General features: G+C 40.9%; 1 protein-coding gene across 9 annotated transcripts in view; it reads right to left on the reverse strand.

The window, feature by feature from the left end:
* Window positions 1-18,781, reverse strand: part of Nr6a1 (nuclear receptor subfamily 6, group A, member 1) — a 189,791-nt gene that overhangs the window by 56,621 nt on the left and 114,389 nt on the right. Inside the window, exon 1 of one of the 9 annotated variants that reach the window (XM_063284079.1) lies at window positions 837-10,744. The exons of 7 other annotated variants lie outside the window; for them this stretch is intronic. In XM_063284079.1, coding sequence (XP_063140149.1) covers window positions 837-852 — 16 coding nt within the window. In that variant the 5' untranslated portion in view covers window positions 853-10,744. Of the gene's footprint in view, window positions 1-836; window positions 10,745-18,781 lie in introns of those variants that run through there. One more of the 9 variants, XM_039106246.2, reaches the window with a different exon arrangement.

Here is an 18,781-nt window from a genome sequence, read left to right on the forward strand (position 1 = left end):
GAATTTACTAACTACTTCAAAGACTTAAAGAGCTCTTTTCGGTTGATGATGTATGCCAATAAGGAATTAAACATTAAACATTCTACATTATCAACATAGCATCATTAATGCTAAAACTCACTTTTGCACTGTTTGATAGCTGTATTTTTCTTCCCTGGCCCAAATAATAATGTGGGATTCTGGAGTTTCTCACATAAGCAGGAGTTTATTCCATATAAATAAGTTATACCACCACCTAGTCATGTTATTTACAATCACACAGGAAAACAAACTCTACTCACTTAGTCACACTTGAAAAGAAATTAGTAATGGCTTAGTCTTATACCCCAAATCATAAAGTTTTAAGTCCCCTAAGAGGATGAGGCTATCTTATCAATGGCCTCACAACCCCAATCCTATCTACAATTAACAGTACTAAATAAGGTTTTGGCAGATTGTAAACTGGATTAAAGAATTTAACATATAAACAAGTTCTGTCAAGAGATAAAACTCACAATGTTGAAAGATAAAATTTACTGTGTACTGAAATATGAAGTTTAAGATGTTTTCAAATCAATATTAAATTCTAATCTAGCACCTCTCCCTTTCCTGCTCTTTCTACAACCAATTAATTCACTAGTTTCTCATAGCTTCTTTTCTGAATTTCACAACATTTTCGGGCAGTTCCTATAAGAAAACTTGGGTGAATTCTGCCAAGATACAAAAAGAAAAGCAAGCAAACAAACAAGCAAACAAACAAAAGCCAAAACAAAACACAGTTGCCTGTGAATCACTTCTAAATCTTCCAGGAATGTTTTAAGCCTTCTGGTCCCTAGTTAAGCAATCAGTTCCTTTACCTTCCCATGTCTCCATTTCATGCTTCTGCGAGTCTGCTGAGACGTTCTGCTGCAGCCATGAAGAAACTGAGATTACAGGGTAAACTCAGCTTGATGACTACCCTTCCCACACTTGCTCAATTTCTTTCTCTAAGCCGAACTACGACCGTCATCCTCACAGGTCAGTTTACAAGCTGGTCATGTGATTACAAAGTTCAGGCTCTAAGGTCACAGTGTGCATGGAGTTCGTTTATTACCAAAGGTTATCTGAGTGGAACTGATAGACTTATTTTCCTCAGCTAACAACACTGCCTCACACACTCTCCTGACAACTAATACAGGGACATTTAAAGTGAAATATTCCTCTAGTTTGAAGCAGATCCTAAAAAACAAAACAACACAAAACACCACAAAAAGACATTTTTGAAGAACTAAATTTAAAAGAGTTTTCCTTTCTTTTTCACCCTAAGCCCTATGCTACACTATGTTCTTAAACTCTGGATTAAAAATTTAGTGCTAAAGCCTTGACAATTCAGGCAAAACAATTCAGGGCAAGCATAGGGGTTTGCTAATTTTTTCTCCACCCCCTCCCCTTTTTCTAATTTTTTTTAAGAGTTGGAGTTCTCCAGTTTTTGTCATTATAATAAATAATGACAGGCAAATTCTTCTGAGAAAATTGAGGCTAGGCGCTATGGGCTGGGTCCCCTTTACCTTTCGGTCTCCCATACTCTGGACAGGTGGATGCATACTTGAAAAAATGTGGGAAAAGGAACTAGGACTTCACAATCCTTTTGGAAACCAAAGGTTAGAATTCTTGCCCCCAGCCAAATGCTGCATCTTTTCAAGTAGGCTTCTTGCTTCATTCCTTAAGTAACTACCTTGCTACAGCTTTCCTGATTCCTGAACTCTCTGAACAAGAAAGGGTTTGTAGAGGCAGAAAATCTGGTCATATGCAAATGGCACCTGGCCAAACCGTCAGCTGTCCATTCAGGTATCAGGAGGCGAGCATGAAAAAGGAACTCTACTATAAGGAACACCTTGACTTTGATCCCCAGCACTGCACAAAGGTGTGTGCCTGTGGGGGCAGGTTCTACTGAAAAGGTGGAATAGAACGGAATTCCTAAAGACAAAGGCTATATACATAACTGTGATGGTTTTCATTGTAAGAACGGCTTCTTTTTCTCCAGCTTAGCTTAAAAAACAAACAAAAACAAAAAAAAAAAGGGAAAGAAAAAAATAAGAAGATTCTCCTTGTATAGTAGGGGAACTTGTCACCTGGCAGCCATATACCTGAATAATGAATATTCCTATCACAATTAAAGGTTTTTCTAACCAATAGTATGCACCAGGATCACCTTCCAAAGAAAGGCTAAGAAAAAAAGACGATTATTTAGAAAACAAGAAAAAGAAGCAGTTCACTTAAAACTAAATGCTTTGCACTGCACTCCTTGTCTAACCAATCAACTCCCTCCCATACAGATACAGACAGACAGACAGACACACACACACACACATACACACATGAGAGAGAGAGAGAGAGAGAGAGAGAGAGAGAGAGAGAGAGAGAGAGAGAGTGTAGAGACCCTCTACTAGTTTTCCCATCACCATAAAACAAGAGATTAAAAAGATTTTTCTTGGGGCTGGAGAGATGGCTCAGCGGTTAAGAGCCCCTACTGCTCTTCCAGAGGTCCTGAGTTCAATTCCCAGCAACCACATGGTGGCTCACAACCATCTGTAAAGAGATCCGATGCCCTCTTCTGGTGTATCTGAAGACAGCTACAGTGTACTTAAATATAATAAATTAATAAATCTTTAAAAAAAAAAGATTTTTCTTTGCTGGGCAGAAGGGCACACACCTTTGATCCCAGCACTCCAAAGGCCCAGGTAGGTGGATCTCTGAGTGTGAGGGAGCCTGGTCTACACAGTAAATTCCAGGACAGCCAGGGCCACACCGAGAAACCCTGTCTCTGTCTTAAGGAAAAAAAAAAAGCAAAAGATTTTTCAGTTTCCATCAAACTTAATGATGCTTTGATTAATTTGACTCAAGTGACAGGAAGTAGAATGAGGGGAAGCCTGGGAACATCACTAATTGACAGAATGATTATTGGCTTGCACCAAGCCAGAGTCCATCCTCAGCACATGAGAGGTGGGGGAAGATGTGGAAACACTTAACTACAAAGAACAGTTTCTAGTTCCCTGAAGGAGATGGACTTATTATAATTTACACCTCTGCACAGCTGAGTTCTGGAAACTCCTCTCTCTACCACAACTCCATTAGGAGAAAAGGTAAACAGTCTGGCTCCCAGTGAGCAGACTGAAGCAGAGAGCTGAAGTCTCCTTGCTGTTGCATTCTAAGGATCAAACCAAAAGTACATTCCAAACAAGCACACGGCCGCGTGGGCTTTGTCCCCCCCCAACCCCTGCTCTTTTTTTTTTTTTTTTTTTTTTTTTGAGACAAGATCTCACTATGTAGCCTTGGTTGTCCTGGAACTAACTTTTTTTGTAGACCAGAATGGTGGGGATTAAAGGCATAGGCCACCATGCTTGGCCTTCCTAACAATTCTTGATACACTTGTAAGCCTAAGAACAATTTGAAACATAAACTTATTTTATATTTCAATTACTAATTATTTTAAGACAGGCAAGATTTAGTTTGGATCACAGAGCTGTTTTCATATTCTCATTTCCATAGCTTTTTGAGAACACTTTACAGGATTTTCTGATAGGCAACAAAACAGGATTTTCAGATAAGCTCTGATATCAGCTAAGGCTCTGGACACTGCTGAAAAGCTACTGCAGAGAACAGAAATCACTCAGGATTGTTTTAATACTGGAATTTTTGAGTAAGAAGACAGAGGAGGAAAGAAAATGAGTTGGAAACATTTTTTATTTGCTAATATTAGCTTTATAATCCAGACAAGAATAGATGGGTACAATCTCACACCAGCACTGTACTTGGTCCAGATATAGGTGGAACCTCTGCCAGCCATAGATACTCAGTACATCTTCACTGTATAGATGGAAATCAAGACCCAAAGGAAGGACATTCTAATTTCTCACTTCTTCTATTACATCACGTAGCTTCAGGGTAGAGGTAAGACCTCTCTTTAAATGCCATGCTTACTGCCATTTCCCATGTGCTTGTTTATTCAAATAAAGGGTTTCCAAGAGGCCTACACATTCTAAACCTGAAGCAGGCATCAAGACTAACGGAAGTTTAGTGCATCAATGTTACTCAAAGACACTATGTAGTTCCAGTGGCCTCCTGAGTCATGGCAGTCATTTCAGCCTTGTTTAAAAGAAATATGTGACGAAAATCTGAAACAAAGTACAAGCCATGGGACCACTCATAGAGAGAGAGACATCTGGTAATTTCAGAAACTCAAATATATAGAAATATTTTAAACTTTTTTAACCTTGCAAAGATAAAAAGAGAAAATATAGGCCCAAAGACTTTGGTTCTCATGCATTAGACCTTTGATAGAGACCATCTCCCATGACAAAAGAAAGGGTTTGCTTTAGCTACAGAGAAATAATGAAACTAGAGTGAAATGAAGATCACTGCCTGAGACTGCAAAGGAAAGTTCCTGACCACAGAGAATAGGAGTAAGTACAGGAGTGATTTCAAGGCCTTCTACTCCTCAAGCTGGAAAGGAGCTCTAATGGTTTCAAAGGTGAGGTGAGCTTAGGTATTAGTATTAGGACTGGAGATTTTCATCCAATTCTATAAAAACACATTTTCTGCTATGAGGAAGCTACGATGCCATGTATGGTGACATGTCATCCTTGTTATAAAGACGCTCACACTCCAGCCTCACTTCCCCACTGCTCAATACTAACCCATTGGTAATGAAAATACACTAAACACAGAAATGACAGTATAATGTTATGAATACTGTGACAGAATTGGGTAAGAAAATTATTACAGAAATACAAATGAACTGGTTTAATAGGTGAAGGCATTTGCTGTGCGAACCCATGTATTAGATAGGTCCTGGCTATAGAAACACTTTCTATTTTTATACTTATTTGATATTAGACTTTCTGCTGAAAATGTAGTTCTGGAAGTGAAAGATTTCCTACCATTATATTCTACATATTATGTGTGCCCTTTTGATTAACATACACATTATATGTCCCCCATTACATTCCAAGCTAGCTGAGACTATGCTTGTGTTTTTGATGATCACTGCATAGGTAGTGCATGAACAAAAAGCAGGCAGTCAAAAAAAAAAAAAGTAAAGAGGAGTCAGTCCTGAATCCAGCAACAAAAAAGGAACAAAAATTCAAGAACATAACCAATCACCAAGAAATCTACCCTTAGGTAATTTCTGCAAAGCCAAAACCAGCTCTCCCAGTCCCAATTCTAAGGCAAGTATACTCACCCATACCCAAAGCTTTCCTCTAACTGAGGAATGAATGTAATAAGGTTGAAGACCAAGAGGACCAGTTGATTGTAAACTGACCAGATAATAATTCTACTATCAACAACCTCTATCTTTACTCTTTACCAAAAATAGAAGAAAAAGCAAATGAGTCTTTTCTCTGGGGTAGAACTTGGCTCTAGTTGGCAAACAGATAAAAGCTTTATCAAATAAGATATGGCATATTTAATTCAAATCTGAGTCAAGTATACAAAAAAAACCAAGCTGTCTCCTGGATCCTGAAGTCAAATACTGTTCCTTGGAGCCTCATGTCCTGATGATAACTGTTTCCAGGGCATCCTTACCAAAGGTACACCTATCTTAAGCTCTCAAATACATCTTTTCTTTAAAACTTGTGCTTTGTCTGGGCTCTTTTCAATATTAATGATATCAACAAGTCTAAGCCAGAAACCCATGGCTCCTTCCTTGACTACTCCTTCCTCCCTAAATACTATTATCTTACTTTTCTATCAACTCAAAAAATTATAGAAATCAGCCACTGTGAAGAGGTATCAGTAACCAATAGTGGAACAATTCAATCATCTTTAAATACATAATCAACTGCAACACAAATGTTTAAATCTTCAGGCTAGGGTTAGGAGCATAAGTCAGTGATGGAATATTTGCCAAGTCTATGAAACTGAGTTCACTTGCCAACACCACCAAAAAGAAAAGAAAAACCTATGAATTAATGATGCTAGGAGCAGGGATATAGTTCAGTTGGTATAATGCTTGCCTAGCATGCATGAGACCTCTGGGTTTGATATGTAGTACCAAATAAACCAGGCATGGTAGCTAAAAGGGTTCTGTCCAGTCTTCATGAGATCTGGAAGGAAAAGAGATGTTGAAAAATTCCCTTATCATCATGGTTAAATGTGCTTAAGAAGATATCAACTTGAAAATTACTAAATTAAGGAGAATAAGTTTTTATTCTGTCTTTTCTAGATGAATTACACTATGTGTGCTGGCTACTTCTATGTTAACATGGCATAAGCTATAGTCATTTTGGAAGAGACACTCTCGGTTGAAAAAATACCCCACTAAATTGGCCTCTGGGCAAGTCTGTGGTACATTTTCTTGACTGGTGATTAATGTGGAAGGCCCCAGCCCACTGGTTGCCACTGGTGGATTGGTTGTCCTGGCTGTGTAAGAAAGCAGGCTGTGCAGGCCATGAGAAGCAAACCAGTAAGCAGTGTCCTCCAGAGCCTTTGCATCAGTTCCTGTCCTGATTCCCTAAATGACAGACTGTAAACTTTTAGATTAAGTAATTCCTTTCTGCCCCAAGTTGATTTGGGTCATGATATTTTATCACAGCAACCAAGAAGTAACTAATACACTATGGAACAAAGGACAATAAATGAAAATGAAAAATTGGAGTTTGAATATTACTATGAAATAGTGCTAGGTACTGATCACCAACAACTGCTAATCTTACAAGAATAGAGAATACATTCAACATCCTCATGGAGTATTCTCCTCAAACTTTGAATCTGTAAAGATGATAGTCTCTAGTGTCCATCTACTAAACTAATACAAGACAAGATTCTGAGACACATTCATCTACATCACAAAGATATACTAGCAGAACCCTTCCCAACACCCAGTGCTCTCAGGACAGTGTGCTAGCAACTTGAGTGCACTATTTACTCTGCATGATAAAAAGGTGAGCCACCTCACCACTTTGTAGCTATCAAGGTTGAAGATATTATTTTAACTCTATCAGGGTGTTTCAAAAAAGACCTTAACTAACCTTCCTCTTTGAACATTAAGTTAGAGTGCTATCATGAAAGACCAACTGGGACTATGTTCTTTCTAATCCACTAGTCTTCCTTTAAATTCACTTTCTTTACAAATCAAAACCAAAACACAAAACTAGGATCCAGCCATCTTAGTTGAAAATACTATACTGAATGTAAAATACTATCCTGTCACTAAGAAACTTTTACAAACTCACAAATCTAGAAACAGTTAATATTTTCTTTGTTCTTGAACACAATGAGTCAAGTTTTCCCACAAGAATCTCTGTCACACATCTCCTAGAGGTAAGGAAGGGGACATCATCTCTGACAAAGAGTTCAACATTGAAAGCAAGTCAACACTGAACAAGCCCTGTTCTATGTCAAGATCCTCTCTCTGTGGTGATCAAGCCAGGAGGAGACACAGGACACTTCTGAGATGAGGGACAAAACATGTGTGCTCAGAGAAGAGGTGTCTGTCTCAGCTGGGGTGGGAGCAGATCCTCACTGTGGTATTGGCATCTAAATGTATAGCTGAGTATTCTGGCCTGGCATGGTTGTGTACAGCTTTAATCCAAACACTCAGGAGGCAGAGGCAGGTGGATCTCTGTAAGTCTGAGGCCAGTCCGGTCTTCAAAGCAAATCCAGAATAGCCAGGGTTATTACAAAGAGAAACCCGTCTCAAACACAACAACAAAACAAAGAACAAACAACAAAAACAAACCCAAAAACCCTGGAGGGGCTTCTTGGAATAAAACTGAACTGAACTGTGAAGTAGTACTGCTAAAGAAGCCTACTATGTGCCAGAGCACTTTTATTTTCTGATAAAGCTTCCAAATAAACAAGGAATTAAAACTAGATATCAAATAAAAGATGTTGGGCTTCCACTGGTGACTTGAACACTACCTCTCCTCCTCTGTGCCTTCTCTCAGAGATAGATTCTTAGGAGCAAACCTTCATTTGGAAGGTAAGGCATGATCTATGCAGCACCTCCAACTCACTCTGGGCTTTTTAAGACAAAAGCAGTACGGCAAACAGTGAGAGAATGTGAGGAAAGACCAATGACTTTCAGGAACTCTTTCCTTGAACTTGTTCAAGTATCTCTTCTTAATAATGCTCCTTAGGAAAAAAAATCCAAACATTAGCGAAGGATTTGAATGTCGCTTCAGCCAAAAAAAAAAAAAAAAAAAAAAAAGACAAAAACAAACAAACAAACCTATGAGGGATATAGGCAAAGGAATGTATACTGGATACGCACAAAGTAATCTCATAGATTATCCCTTTCTCTGAGTTTCTTAACTGAGTTAGTCAGTTGCGATTCTTACCAGCCTAAGAATTTGCTTGGTCATGCCCTTAAAAATTATCTACTTACAATTCTTATGCTGTTGGGAAAGTAAATTCTCCTATATAAAATGGATCACTGTGAAAACTAGTTTTCAGGATCACTGTTTAGCATCTTCCACTATAAAGTCATCACATAAGCTGGTACGCTAAGAGACCATTTGTGGTTCTATTTCGTAAAACCAAATCCATCTTTAAAATGCTCTTCTAGGAATGTATAACCTATGGGAATACTTGCTTATGCAGGAGTAGAAAAGATATCATTGCAGGGGGATTGATAATAAACTAAGCAATCATGGTACTCTAGCTCCAGGAAATCTTTTCTGGCCTCCCAGGGTACCTGCACTTTCATGCAAATATACACACATACAATTAAAAATAAATTTCTTTTAAAAAAGATTAGTGTGTATACAGTGAAAAAGCCACTTTCCATTATTACCAACTGTTTCTCTAGTTAGGAATGTAGCTGAAAGGTAGGGTATCTAGGTTTACCTTACAGCAAAACACACACAGAGCAAAACACAAACACACACACACACACACACACACACACACACACACACACACACACGGAAAAAAAGAGAAACATAAACCACTCATTAGATTGGCAAATCGTGATTATTTTATTTTACTCTGAGAAAATGGGTATGTTTTATACTTCTGGCAGCTGATGTATATAGCTCCTTTCAAACTTCAAACTGTATGTACTCCATAACTCAAGAATCCCATTTCTTCTTATAGAATACTCACTCTTTCTCACAAAAAATGACAAGTATAACAATGACAAAGGATTATCTGTCACAATTTTAGAGGAATAGTCAAGATGGAGAAATGAGGTAAGAAACCAGATTACCATACCTTGCCTGGTCTCCTTACCCTCATTCCAGATGTTAGCTAAGCTGTCAGTTATTTGGGTGGTCCCTTTCCCCAACTGTTCACTAGCAATACTAACATCCAAGGGATTTATCTCTACTACTGACAACCCAGTTTGCAAATAAGATGCTGCCCTAGGCTACATGAGATAGATCTTTCAACGCTGCCATTTCTGTGTTCTGCTTGGGAGTTATTTTGTGGTGTTTGCATTCTGCTATGTTGTGCTTTGCCTGGCCACATTTTGCAGCTATGGCTACTGCTCTGTGTAGACATATAATTAAGCAGTGGTCAACAGCTTTGTAAAATATTTTGCACTTACAGACAGTTAAGTACCATACAATGTATCTTTTCTAATGCCTACTGAATAATTTTCAAAGGAATAAGTCTTGGGATTGAGTCATGGATACGAAAGAAAAAAGTATTTATGAGTCCGTGCAACTTTGCTGGGTCCCGATCAACTCACTCAAACCGCTGTGGGTATTCCTCATCTCACCAGCAGAGAGCAGCATTTCCCACATAAGCAAGGCTTCAAGATGCAGAACTCAAATTGAAGAGTGGAAACCCAAGTATGCTAACAACTGTGCTGTAGAACAGACCCTAGTTTCTCTGAGACCATACAACAGAAACTTAAAACTAGCAGCACCTAACACTGTGTCCTGGCCCCGTGATGGAAAACAAAACTAACATCCATATATAGATCTCAAATTGGATCCTTCAACAAAAATTCCTGGAGTCTCTAAACCAAGAGACTTCATTCACACTTGAATCTTCCTTTCCATTTTCTGCTTAAAAAAAAAAAAAGAATAAAAGGAGTAACCCCCTTGATCTACTATAGATGTTTGTATGTATCTGTGGATGTGGGGTACACAGAGGATAGAAAGAACTACACAAGCATGAGCTACACAGGCACATGTGTAAGTTGGGATTTAGTTCTCAATACTATCACAATTGCTTTCTTTATTGTTTTAATAACAGAGTCTTATCAGCATATATATGTATACACACATATACATACATACATATATACATACATACATAGTCTTACCAGCACACACACACACACACACACACACACACACACACACACACACACACACACACACACACTGTGCCTACAATCCCATAGGCAAGCAGTCTACATAGAGAGTACCAGGACAGCAGACATAGAAAGACCTTGTCTAAAAGAACAAAGCCAAAGCTTTTCCCTGGTCCCTGAGATTGCTGTTGGGGCTAGACTGGCTGGCCAGTGAGCCCGTGGTCCTCTTTTCTCAGATATTGAGCCAGGGATAACATTATCTACACAGCAGGCCCAGATTTCATGTAAGTGCTGGCTTTCATAGAGGATCTGAACTCAGGCCTTCATGCTTGCATAGCAAATACTTGGCACACTAAATCATTCCTCAGCTATGACCACAGATGTTCAAGCTTCGATTTCCTCCCTTCAGCTTCACATTAGCAGAACAAGGAAGTAAAGAAAGCAAAAAGAAACCACTAGGCCATGTGGTAGAGGTATACACCTTTAATCGGCAGAGGCAGAGGCAGAGGCAGAGGCAGAGGCAGAGGCAGAGGCAGAGGCAGAGGCAGAGGCAGAGGCAGAGGCAGAGGCAGAGGCAGAGGCAGAGGCAGAGGCAGAGGCAGAGGCAGAGGCAGAGGCAGAGGCAGAGGCAGAGGCAGAGGCAGAGGCAGAGGCAGAGGCAGAGGCAGAGGCAGAGGCAGAGGCAGAGGCAGAGGCAGAGGCAGAGGCAGAGGCAGAGGCAGAGGCAGAGGCAGAGGCAGAGGCAGAGGCAGAGGCAGAGGCAGAGGCAGAGGCAGAGGCAGAGGCAGAGGCAGAGGCAGAGGCAGAGGCAGAGGCAGAGGCAGAGGCAGAGGCAGAGGCAGAGGCAGAGGCAGAGGCAGAGGCAGAGGCAGAGGCAGAGGCAGAGGCAGAGGCAGAGGCAGAGGCAGAGGCAGAGGCAGAGGCAGAGGCAGAGGCAGAGGCAGAGGCAGAGGCAGAGGCAGAGGCAGAGGCAGAGGCAGAGGCAGAGGCAGAGGCAGAGGCAGAGGCAGAGGCAGAGGCAGAGGCAGAGGCAGAGGCAGAGGCAGAGGCAGAGGCAGAGGCAGAGGCAGAGGCAGAGGCAGAGGCAGAGGCAGAGGCAGAGGCAGAGGCAGAGGCAGAGGCAGAGGCAGAGGCAGAGGCAGAGGCAGAGGCAGAGGCAGAGGCAGAGGCAGAGGCAGAGGCAGAGGCAGAGGCAGAGGCAGAGGCAGAGGCAGAGGCAGAGGCAGAGGCAGAGGCAGAGGCAGAGGCAGAGGCAGAGGCAGAGGCAGAGGCAGAGGCAGAGGCAGAGGCAGAGGCAGAGGCAGAGGCAGAGGCAGAGGCAGAGGCAGAGGCAGAGGCAGAGGCAGAGGCAGAGGCAGAGGCAGAGGCAGAGGCAGAGGCAGAGGCAGAGGCAGAGGCAGAGGCAGAGGCAGAGGCAGAGGCAGAGGCAGAGGCAGAGGCAGAGGCAGAGGCAGAGGCAGAGGCAGAGGCAGAGGCAGAGGCAGAGGCAGAGGCAGAGGCAGAGGCAGAGGCAGAGGCAGAGGCAGAGGCAGAGGCAGAGGCAGAGGCAGAGGCAGAGGCAGAGGCAGAGGCAGAGGCAGAGGCAGAGGCAGAGGCAGAGGCAGAGGCAGAGGCAGGTGGATTAAGTGTGAGGCCAGCCTGGTATAGATCCAGATCAGCCAGGGCTGCACAGAGAAACTCTGTCTCCAAAACAAAGAAAAAAAAAAAGAAACAAAACAAAACAAACAATACAGAAAGAAAGAAAAAGAAACCACTAGTTCAAAGCAGATATCTGGGAGGAAGGAAGGGAGGGAGAGAGAGAACGAGAACACTAGTTCAAAGCAGATGATGAACTTACAGGTCTAAAAACTGCAAATACCTAAGGTTAAAATGCCTCAGACATGGGCTGGAGAGTTGGCTCAAGCCGACAAGAGCACTTTTTGCTCTTACAAAGGACCTCAGTTCAATTCCTAGCACATACATGGCAGTTTACCACTTGTACCTCAAGTCCTTGGGGACTTGATCCCCTTTTCTGATTTCCAAGAGCATCAGTGTATATTTGGTGCGCATACATACAAGTAGGCAAAACACTCATGCACATAAAATAAATGAATCGAAAAAACTTTTTAAAGCACTCCCTTTTTTTTGCACTTTGAAGACAGGGCTTCTCTGTGTGTAGACCAGCTGGCTATCCTTTATCTGAAGAGATCCTCCCACCTCTGCCTCCGGAATGTTGGGATTAAAGCCACCATGCCTGGCTTTCGCTGTTATCTCAACTAGACTTGCCATGGAAACACACCTCTGGATTTATCTATGAGGGTTTCCAGAACAGTTTTAAAAGAGGGAAGGTAAGTCCTAAGTATGGGTGGTGCCATTCCCGTGAGATAGATGGACATAAAGATTCATCTCTCTCTGCCTTGTGACTTCAGATATAAATGCCTTCCACCCCCGAGTTGTGTGTGAGGAGATGAAGAAAAGAGTCAGGTAGGGTAGAGCCAGAAAGAAAGAAAAGGCATTCCTTACATGGAGCGTAGAGAAACAATCTATACTTTATGGCTGCCAATTATTTAAACTCTTATATTCTGTCTTACTATGAGTATGAAATAACAAGAGCCTATTTTAATCATTCTAGATCTGAATCAGCTATACTCAAGTTTCTTAAGGAGAAAACCATTTATCTCTGCTTCTATCAGGGTTGACCAACACTGATGACTGGTTTGTAGAAAATGTAAATTTTCAAGTTTTATACCTCTGTACATAAAGAAGTATGTGTCCTTTTCTCTCCTTTCTCTCACATTTCTTCTACTCTTACTGAATTCCTTACTTTGTCCCTGGTATCAGTACTAAATGACTTATGTATAGCATCTCACCATAATCTCTTGGGAAGTCTAGAAATTGATCTCCATTTTAGAGATAAGCCAAGTTTCAAAGAACTTAGCTAAGTTGTTGAAGATCTAACAGCTAATATCAAGAAAAGTTAGAATACGAACCCTTGGGACATGAATGTCTGGGAACTAAGGCACAGTTAACTACTGTGGTATTGGTGGCAATAGTAACAGACTTCGAAGACACTATGGGTCACAGGGGAGACTTTATTTACCCCTCATGAAGATTTCCTACCCAACAAATGACAAATTTTCTATTTTTTGAGGGCTGTGGCAATTTCCTTGTATACAGCAGGTGGATTACAGTCAAGGTTGGCAAAGCATCTTGACAGCTCCAATGTTACCATCTTCTTCCTGTCCATTCTTAAATACTACACTGGGTACTGATAAGACGCCTTTAGAATTTTAATTCTTTCTATGCATGGATAATATTTAGCTCCTCCAATTAATTTCACATTAATTATCCTTTCTTCCAAAATCCCTGATGATGTCCAGGGGCTGAATGTTGGGATGGGAGGTATTCCAGAACTATCTTCACACGTCCATTGGTATGTTTCCCTCAAAAAACTGGTATCAAGAATACAGATCTCTTGGATCTATAAAACAAAACTCTTCCAAGACATTAAACACTGTTTTCACCAAACGTTACACTGGAGCCTCAGCCCTGATGAGCTTCTACAGCTTGTTCTGTGCCCTAGGTTTTGCTCCAGATCAGCTACATTTCACTATGACCTGCCTCCTCATGGCCTATGGAAAGAGCAGCCTAGAGCACTAGAAAGCTGCAGCACAACACACTCTCCCTCTCCCTTTCTTTCTCTCCCTCTCCGTCTCTCTACCTCAGAGTATCATTAAAGACACCTAAAAACAAAATCTTTACGTTCTGTCCATTTATTACTGGTTAACTTTCTATCCTGAAATGGTTTTGAGTAGAATACTGGATACAAGAAGAAAGGTCACAAGACTCTTTCCAGGTTTCCTCCAGGACAAAGAAGGCACAGGCAAGCAGCAAGCGCTGAAGGCTGAAGTTAGGACCACATGCAAGCTGCATCTCTGCTCGCTATCTTCATAATCTCCAGCAAGGCTCTAAGTGTACAGAGCTGAGGATGCTTTACATAAGGTTACTCTGATAACCTTGTAGGAGATACTACGATGATCAGACGACATAACACATGTGGAAATAGTGGCAAAATCACAGGTATATACACACAATCACTAAAAAGAAGCACAAAAATGATTGTCCAGGGCAGGGCCTTACTTACTATGTATGAAGTACATGGTTCAAACACCAGCACAATAAAATAGAATAAAAATGGTTAATACTACAAATATCTTCATCAAATCTAGAGTTTATGTTACTAAATTTATTTGTATTGCATGCATACATGCATCTATTTACTTGGAGACCCACAGTGTGGATAGGCCTCAATCAGCTGCAGGCCTGAAGTGAGCAGCAGCAGCAGTCTCTCTCATACGTTTTCCCTCAGCACATACGCTTGCCTTTGGATTCAAACTGGAACATGAGCTCCCAGGGCTCTGCCCTAAAAGCCTTCAGACTGTAACTGTAGCATGGGATCCCAATCTGCTAATGCTCCCTGTAGATTTTTCTTTTTTAATTTTTTAGCCTCCATGGTCATATAAATCAACTCAGTATGATAAAATCATCCACCCAACTACCCATCCACTCTTCTATACTATCAATTCAGCTTTCCTGAAAAAACACAAAAAACAAACCAAGACTAATAAATACATCTAGGGTTTTATTTAGAATTCACAATGATCAAATAAAGGATAAAAATATCGTGGATAAATTAAGCCCAGCTTATCTTGTTTACCTCCACATCACTGAGGCCAGCTGTTAAGGAGCAGAAGGCCCCCCCAGGGATATCCTGAGTCTGTGGACAAAGGGTTATTAAGAAGCTATCGTGTAAGAGATGACTACTATGTACATGGCATTTAAGTATGGAAACAACGTTCTACTCAGAAAATGCTTCTGGAGGAATATGAGATTTGCTGAGTGGTTCCTGAATGCTAAGTACTGAGCTGGACGTATGACTCAGCACAGAGTTTATAAGACAAAGACTGTGCTTGTTTACTTCTGCAAATTAAACTGAGCTGTGAGAGGTGTAACACTTTGTTCAGGAATGTAGTAGGCTAAGATGAGAACCCAAACCCAACCCCAGGGGCTGTCATGCTGATGACTAGAGGATACCTATAGTAGGCAATGTACTCCATGCTTGCAAATGAGAGTGTGCTGTTTACTTACACATTTGCAGACATGGCCTATGTAGCCTGGCTGGTCTGGAACTCTGTAGAACAAGGTGTCCTCGAACTCCCAGACATAGCACTCCTGTCTTCCGAATGCTAGGATTAAATTCATGAACAACCAAGCCCAACTCTTTCTTAACTGAAAAAACTTCCTTCCTTCCTTCCTTCCTTCCTTCCTTCCTTCCTTCCTTCCTTCCTTCCTCCCTCCCTCCCTCCCTCCCTCCCTCCCTTCCTTCCTTCCTAAAGTAAAGCAACAGAAAATACAAGTCACAATGCACTGAATGCAAATGTCTTGGCCATTACACTCAGTGTTAAGAAGCTAGTACAGCATCTGGTATCTACTTCTGATACAAGTGACAAATCCAGTCAAAGACATGCCAAAGAGGCCTCTGGTCTCCTATAATGCTCGATTTTTCCTCTTTGAAGGCCTTTCAGGATCTGTAATTAATAGTCCTTCTTGCCACCACTGGCTACAGGTGAAAAGAAAAACTATTAATACATTTTTTAAAAAAAATAATGTATTGATCCATTTGTTTACTTTCTCAGTTTTCCTCAGGCTTTTTTTTTATTATAAAGATTTATTTATTTTATTTATATGAGCACACTGCAGCTGTCTTCAGACACATCAGAAGAATGTATCAGATTCCATTACAGATGGTTGTGAGCCACCATATGGTTGCTGGGAATTGAACTCAGGACCTCTAAAAGAGCAGTCAGTGCTCTTAACCTCTGAGCCATCTCTCCAGCCCCACTTTTTTTTTTTTTTTTTAAAACCTGTGGTGCAGAGCCTACCTACAGTCACAGACTGGAACTTGTAGAATGATTGGAAGTAAAATGAGAACCATTTACTACTAGCCTAATTAACTACATTAAAGGGGCCAAGTAGAACTTGCTATATAACTAGAAGGTATTTACCTGCAATAAAATGTGACAATATGTTATTTAAATATATTTACTGTTAGAATTACATCACTGGTAAAATGTCATAATTCGTGTAGCTTAAAAGCATTTAAAAATGTTCAATTACATTTGCCCTCCCACCACCACCCTTTGTGTGTGCGGTGGCACATGTGCATGTCAGAGGACAACTCACTGGAGTCAGTTCTCTCCTTCCACTATGTGGGTTTGTTTCTGGGGATGGAATTCATGCCATCAGTTTTGGCAGCAAGCACGTCTGCCCACTGAGCTATCTTGCCACCTGTCAAAAATTCTGATCATTTAAAAGTGAGTTCATTTAAGGTGTCATTAGCTTCAATTTACCAGTGACAAATCAGACACACAAGGGGTCGGGGTGGGGGTCAGATGTCAGTAGGTGGAGCTAAGACTTGACTAAGTTTAGAGCACTGTCTTCATTCTAAAGGCCAATTCCCCAAATCCTCACGTCCTACATCGGGTTCCTTTACTTCTAATAATCTCCACTGCCTTGGAACACAGAATTTTTTCCTCTTCTACCTAGCATTCTGCAATGTTATTTGTATAATATGGATAAATACTATAATTATGCCTTCTATTCATTTCAAATTGAAGAACAAAATCATACAAGCTTTAAGTTACTTGCAAGGATTTTCCAAAATACAACACTGGTACAGGGTAGCAATTAACCTCCAGTGGCTCAGACTTTTCAAACCCTTCAAATACTGTAAATGCCAGAATCTTTGACAAATGAACATTTTCTATTCTTTCTTCCCTCCCTCCCCACTCCTTTCTTTTCTTACTTTTTTTCCCATGACAGCATTTTTCCATGTAGCCATGGCTGTCCTAGAACTCAGTATGTAGACCAGGCTGGCCTTGACTCACAGACACACCTATCTTTGCCTCCTGAGTGCTGGGATTAAAGATGCGCGGCACCACCACCTAGCACAAATGAACATTTTAAATGCCAATTCTTTACAGGGCAAAAGAGGAAAACCATGTCTTCCAATTTTGTCATACATGTTATCAAAATAACAGAATTTGGAAATGATAGTTGCAGATCAAAATGACTATGAATACTGTGAAATATGATTTCTATTCTACAGTATAATACCTGGAATTAAAACTTAAGAGTCTGTTAAGAGTCACTAATCTTCCTAAAGGTAACCATTCCAGTCCCCTTAATCAGCTGCTTCTGAAAAGCAGCAGAGGCTGCCTGTGGTGAGGGGAAAGAATGTAGATTCTGTAGTGAGACAGAGCCTCTGTATTGTGGCTCTACTGCTTGATGTTTCTGATGTTTGGCCAAGTTATTAAATTGCTCAATGTTTCAGTTTTCTCCTATGAAATTGGGGACACCACCTTATGAGGCATAAAGTAAATGGACTAGCATCAGGGCAAGCTCAGTTTCTAGAAAAGAATGCTGTCCAACGAACAGTAATGGGTGCTCAGTGGATATTGTTAAATCAGCTTTAAACGTCTTATAATGTATCTCCACTCACCTAAAGAGGAAAATGAAGATTAATGACATAGTTGAAAAAAATTGTTTCTATCTCCAGTTTTTCTGCATTTGAGCATTTACATTGAACTGAATTAAATATGGTCAACATTGAAAATTATCTTTACAATAAAATATTTGGATAAAGGAATCACAGCGATTAAATAGAAATGACTTTTTCTTTTTACCCTACATATTAAATAATCTCTAAATCACTACAGAGAAAAAAACCATTGTAACACAGTCTGTACTTATGCAGAATAGCTTTAAAAGAAAAGAAACCACCCTGTAATCCCATAGATTATGTCTAAAAATAGAATGATAGGCCAGCTGTCAGATGCACACACTTTACACAAAATGGGGCCAAGAATCTCCTGAAGCCCATTGTAGTTACTATGGCATCTGCCCTCCCTAGATGGGAAACTCCATCCCACACCACTCTAGCAGGCCATTACCCTCCCCACCAAGATCTAACTTTGTATCCCCTCACTGGCTTCAAACTCACTAGTCCACCTGCCTCTGCCTCCCCAGTAACTGGAATTAAAAGCGTGTGCCCAACGCCTGGTTACTGAATATGAGTTCAGACTAGAGTTTGGATGTGGAAGGCTGTGAAACGGCCTGTGAGACCTCCCAACTGACACATGATAGAAAGGCCATATGATATAGAATCTCTCTTTTTTAAAGTGTGTGTGTGGTGTGTGTGTGTGTGTGTGTGTGTGTGTGTGTGTGTGTGTGTGTGATCTCATCTTGAGTCACTTAACTTATCAGGTATGGTGGCATATACCTTTAATTGCAGCACTTGAAAGGCAAGCAGGTAGATCTTCAAAATGAGTTCTAGGCCAGCAAGGGCTAGCCAGTGAGACAAACAGGAAAACATTTCAGTATCTCTTACACTGATTTGGTTATATGGGACCAGTAAGGAAGTGTCCTATTGAGCACACACAAATGGATTCATTCAAATACTGATACTCACCACCAAGCAATTTGCACACCTTTAGGAGCTAAGAACAAAGTGATGAG

The sequence above is a fragment of the Rattus norvegicus genome, chromosome 3 (genome assembly GCF_036323735.1).
Source record: "Rattus norvegicus strain BN/NHsdMcwi chromosome 3, GRCr8, whole genome shotgun sequence".
In the NCBI taxonomy this organism is placed as follows: Eukaryota; Metazoa; Chordata; class Mammalia; order Rodentia; family Muridae; genus Rattus; species Rattus norvegicus.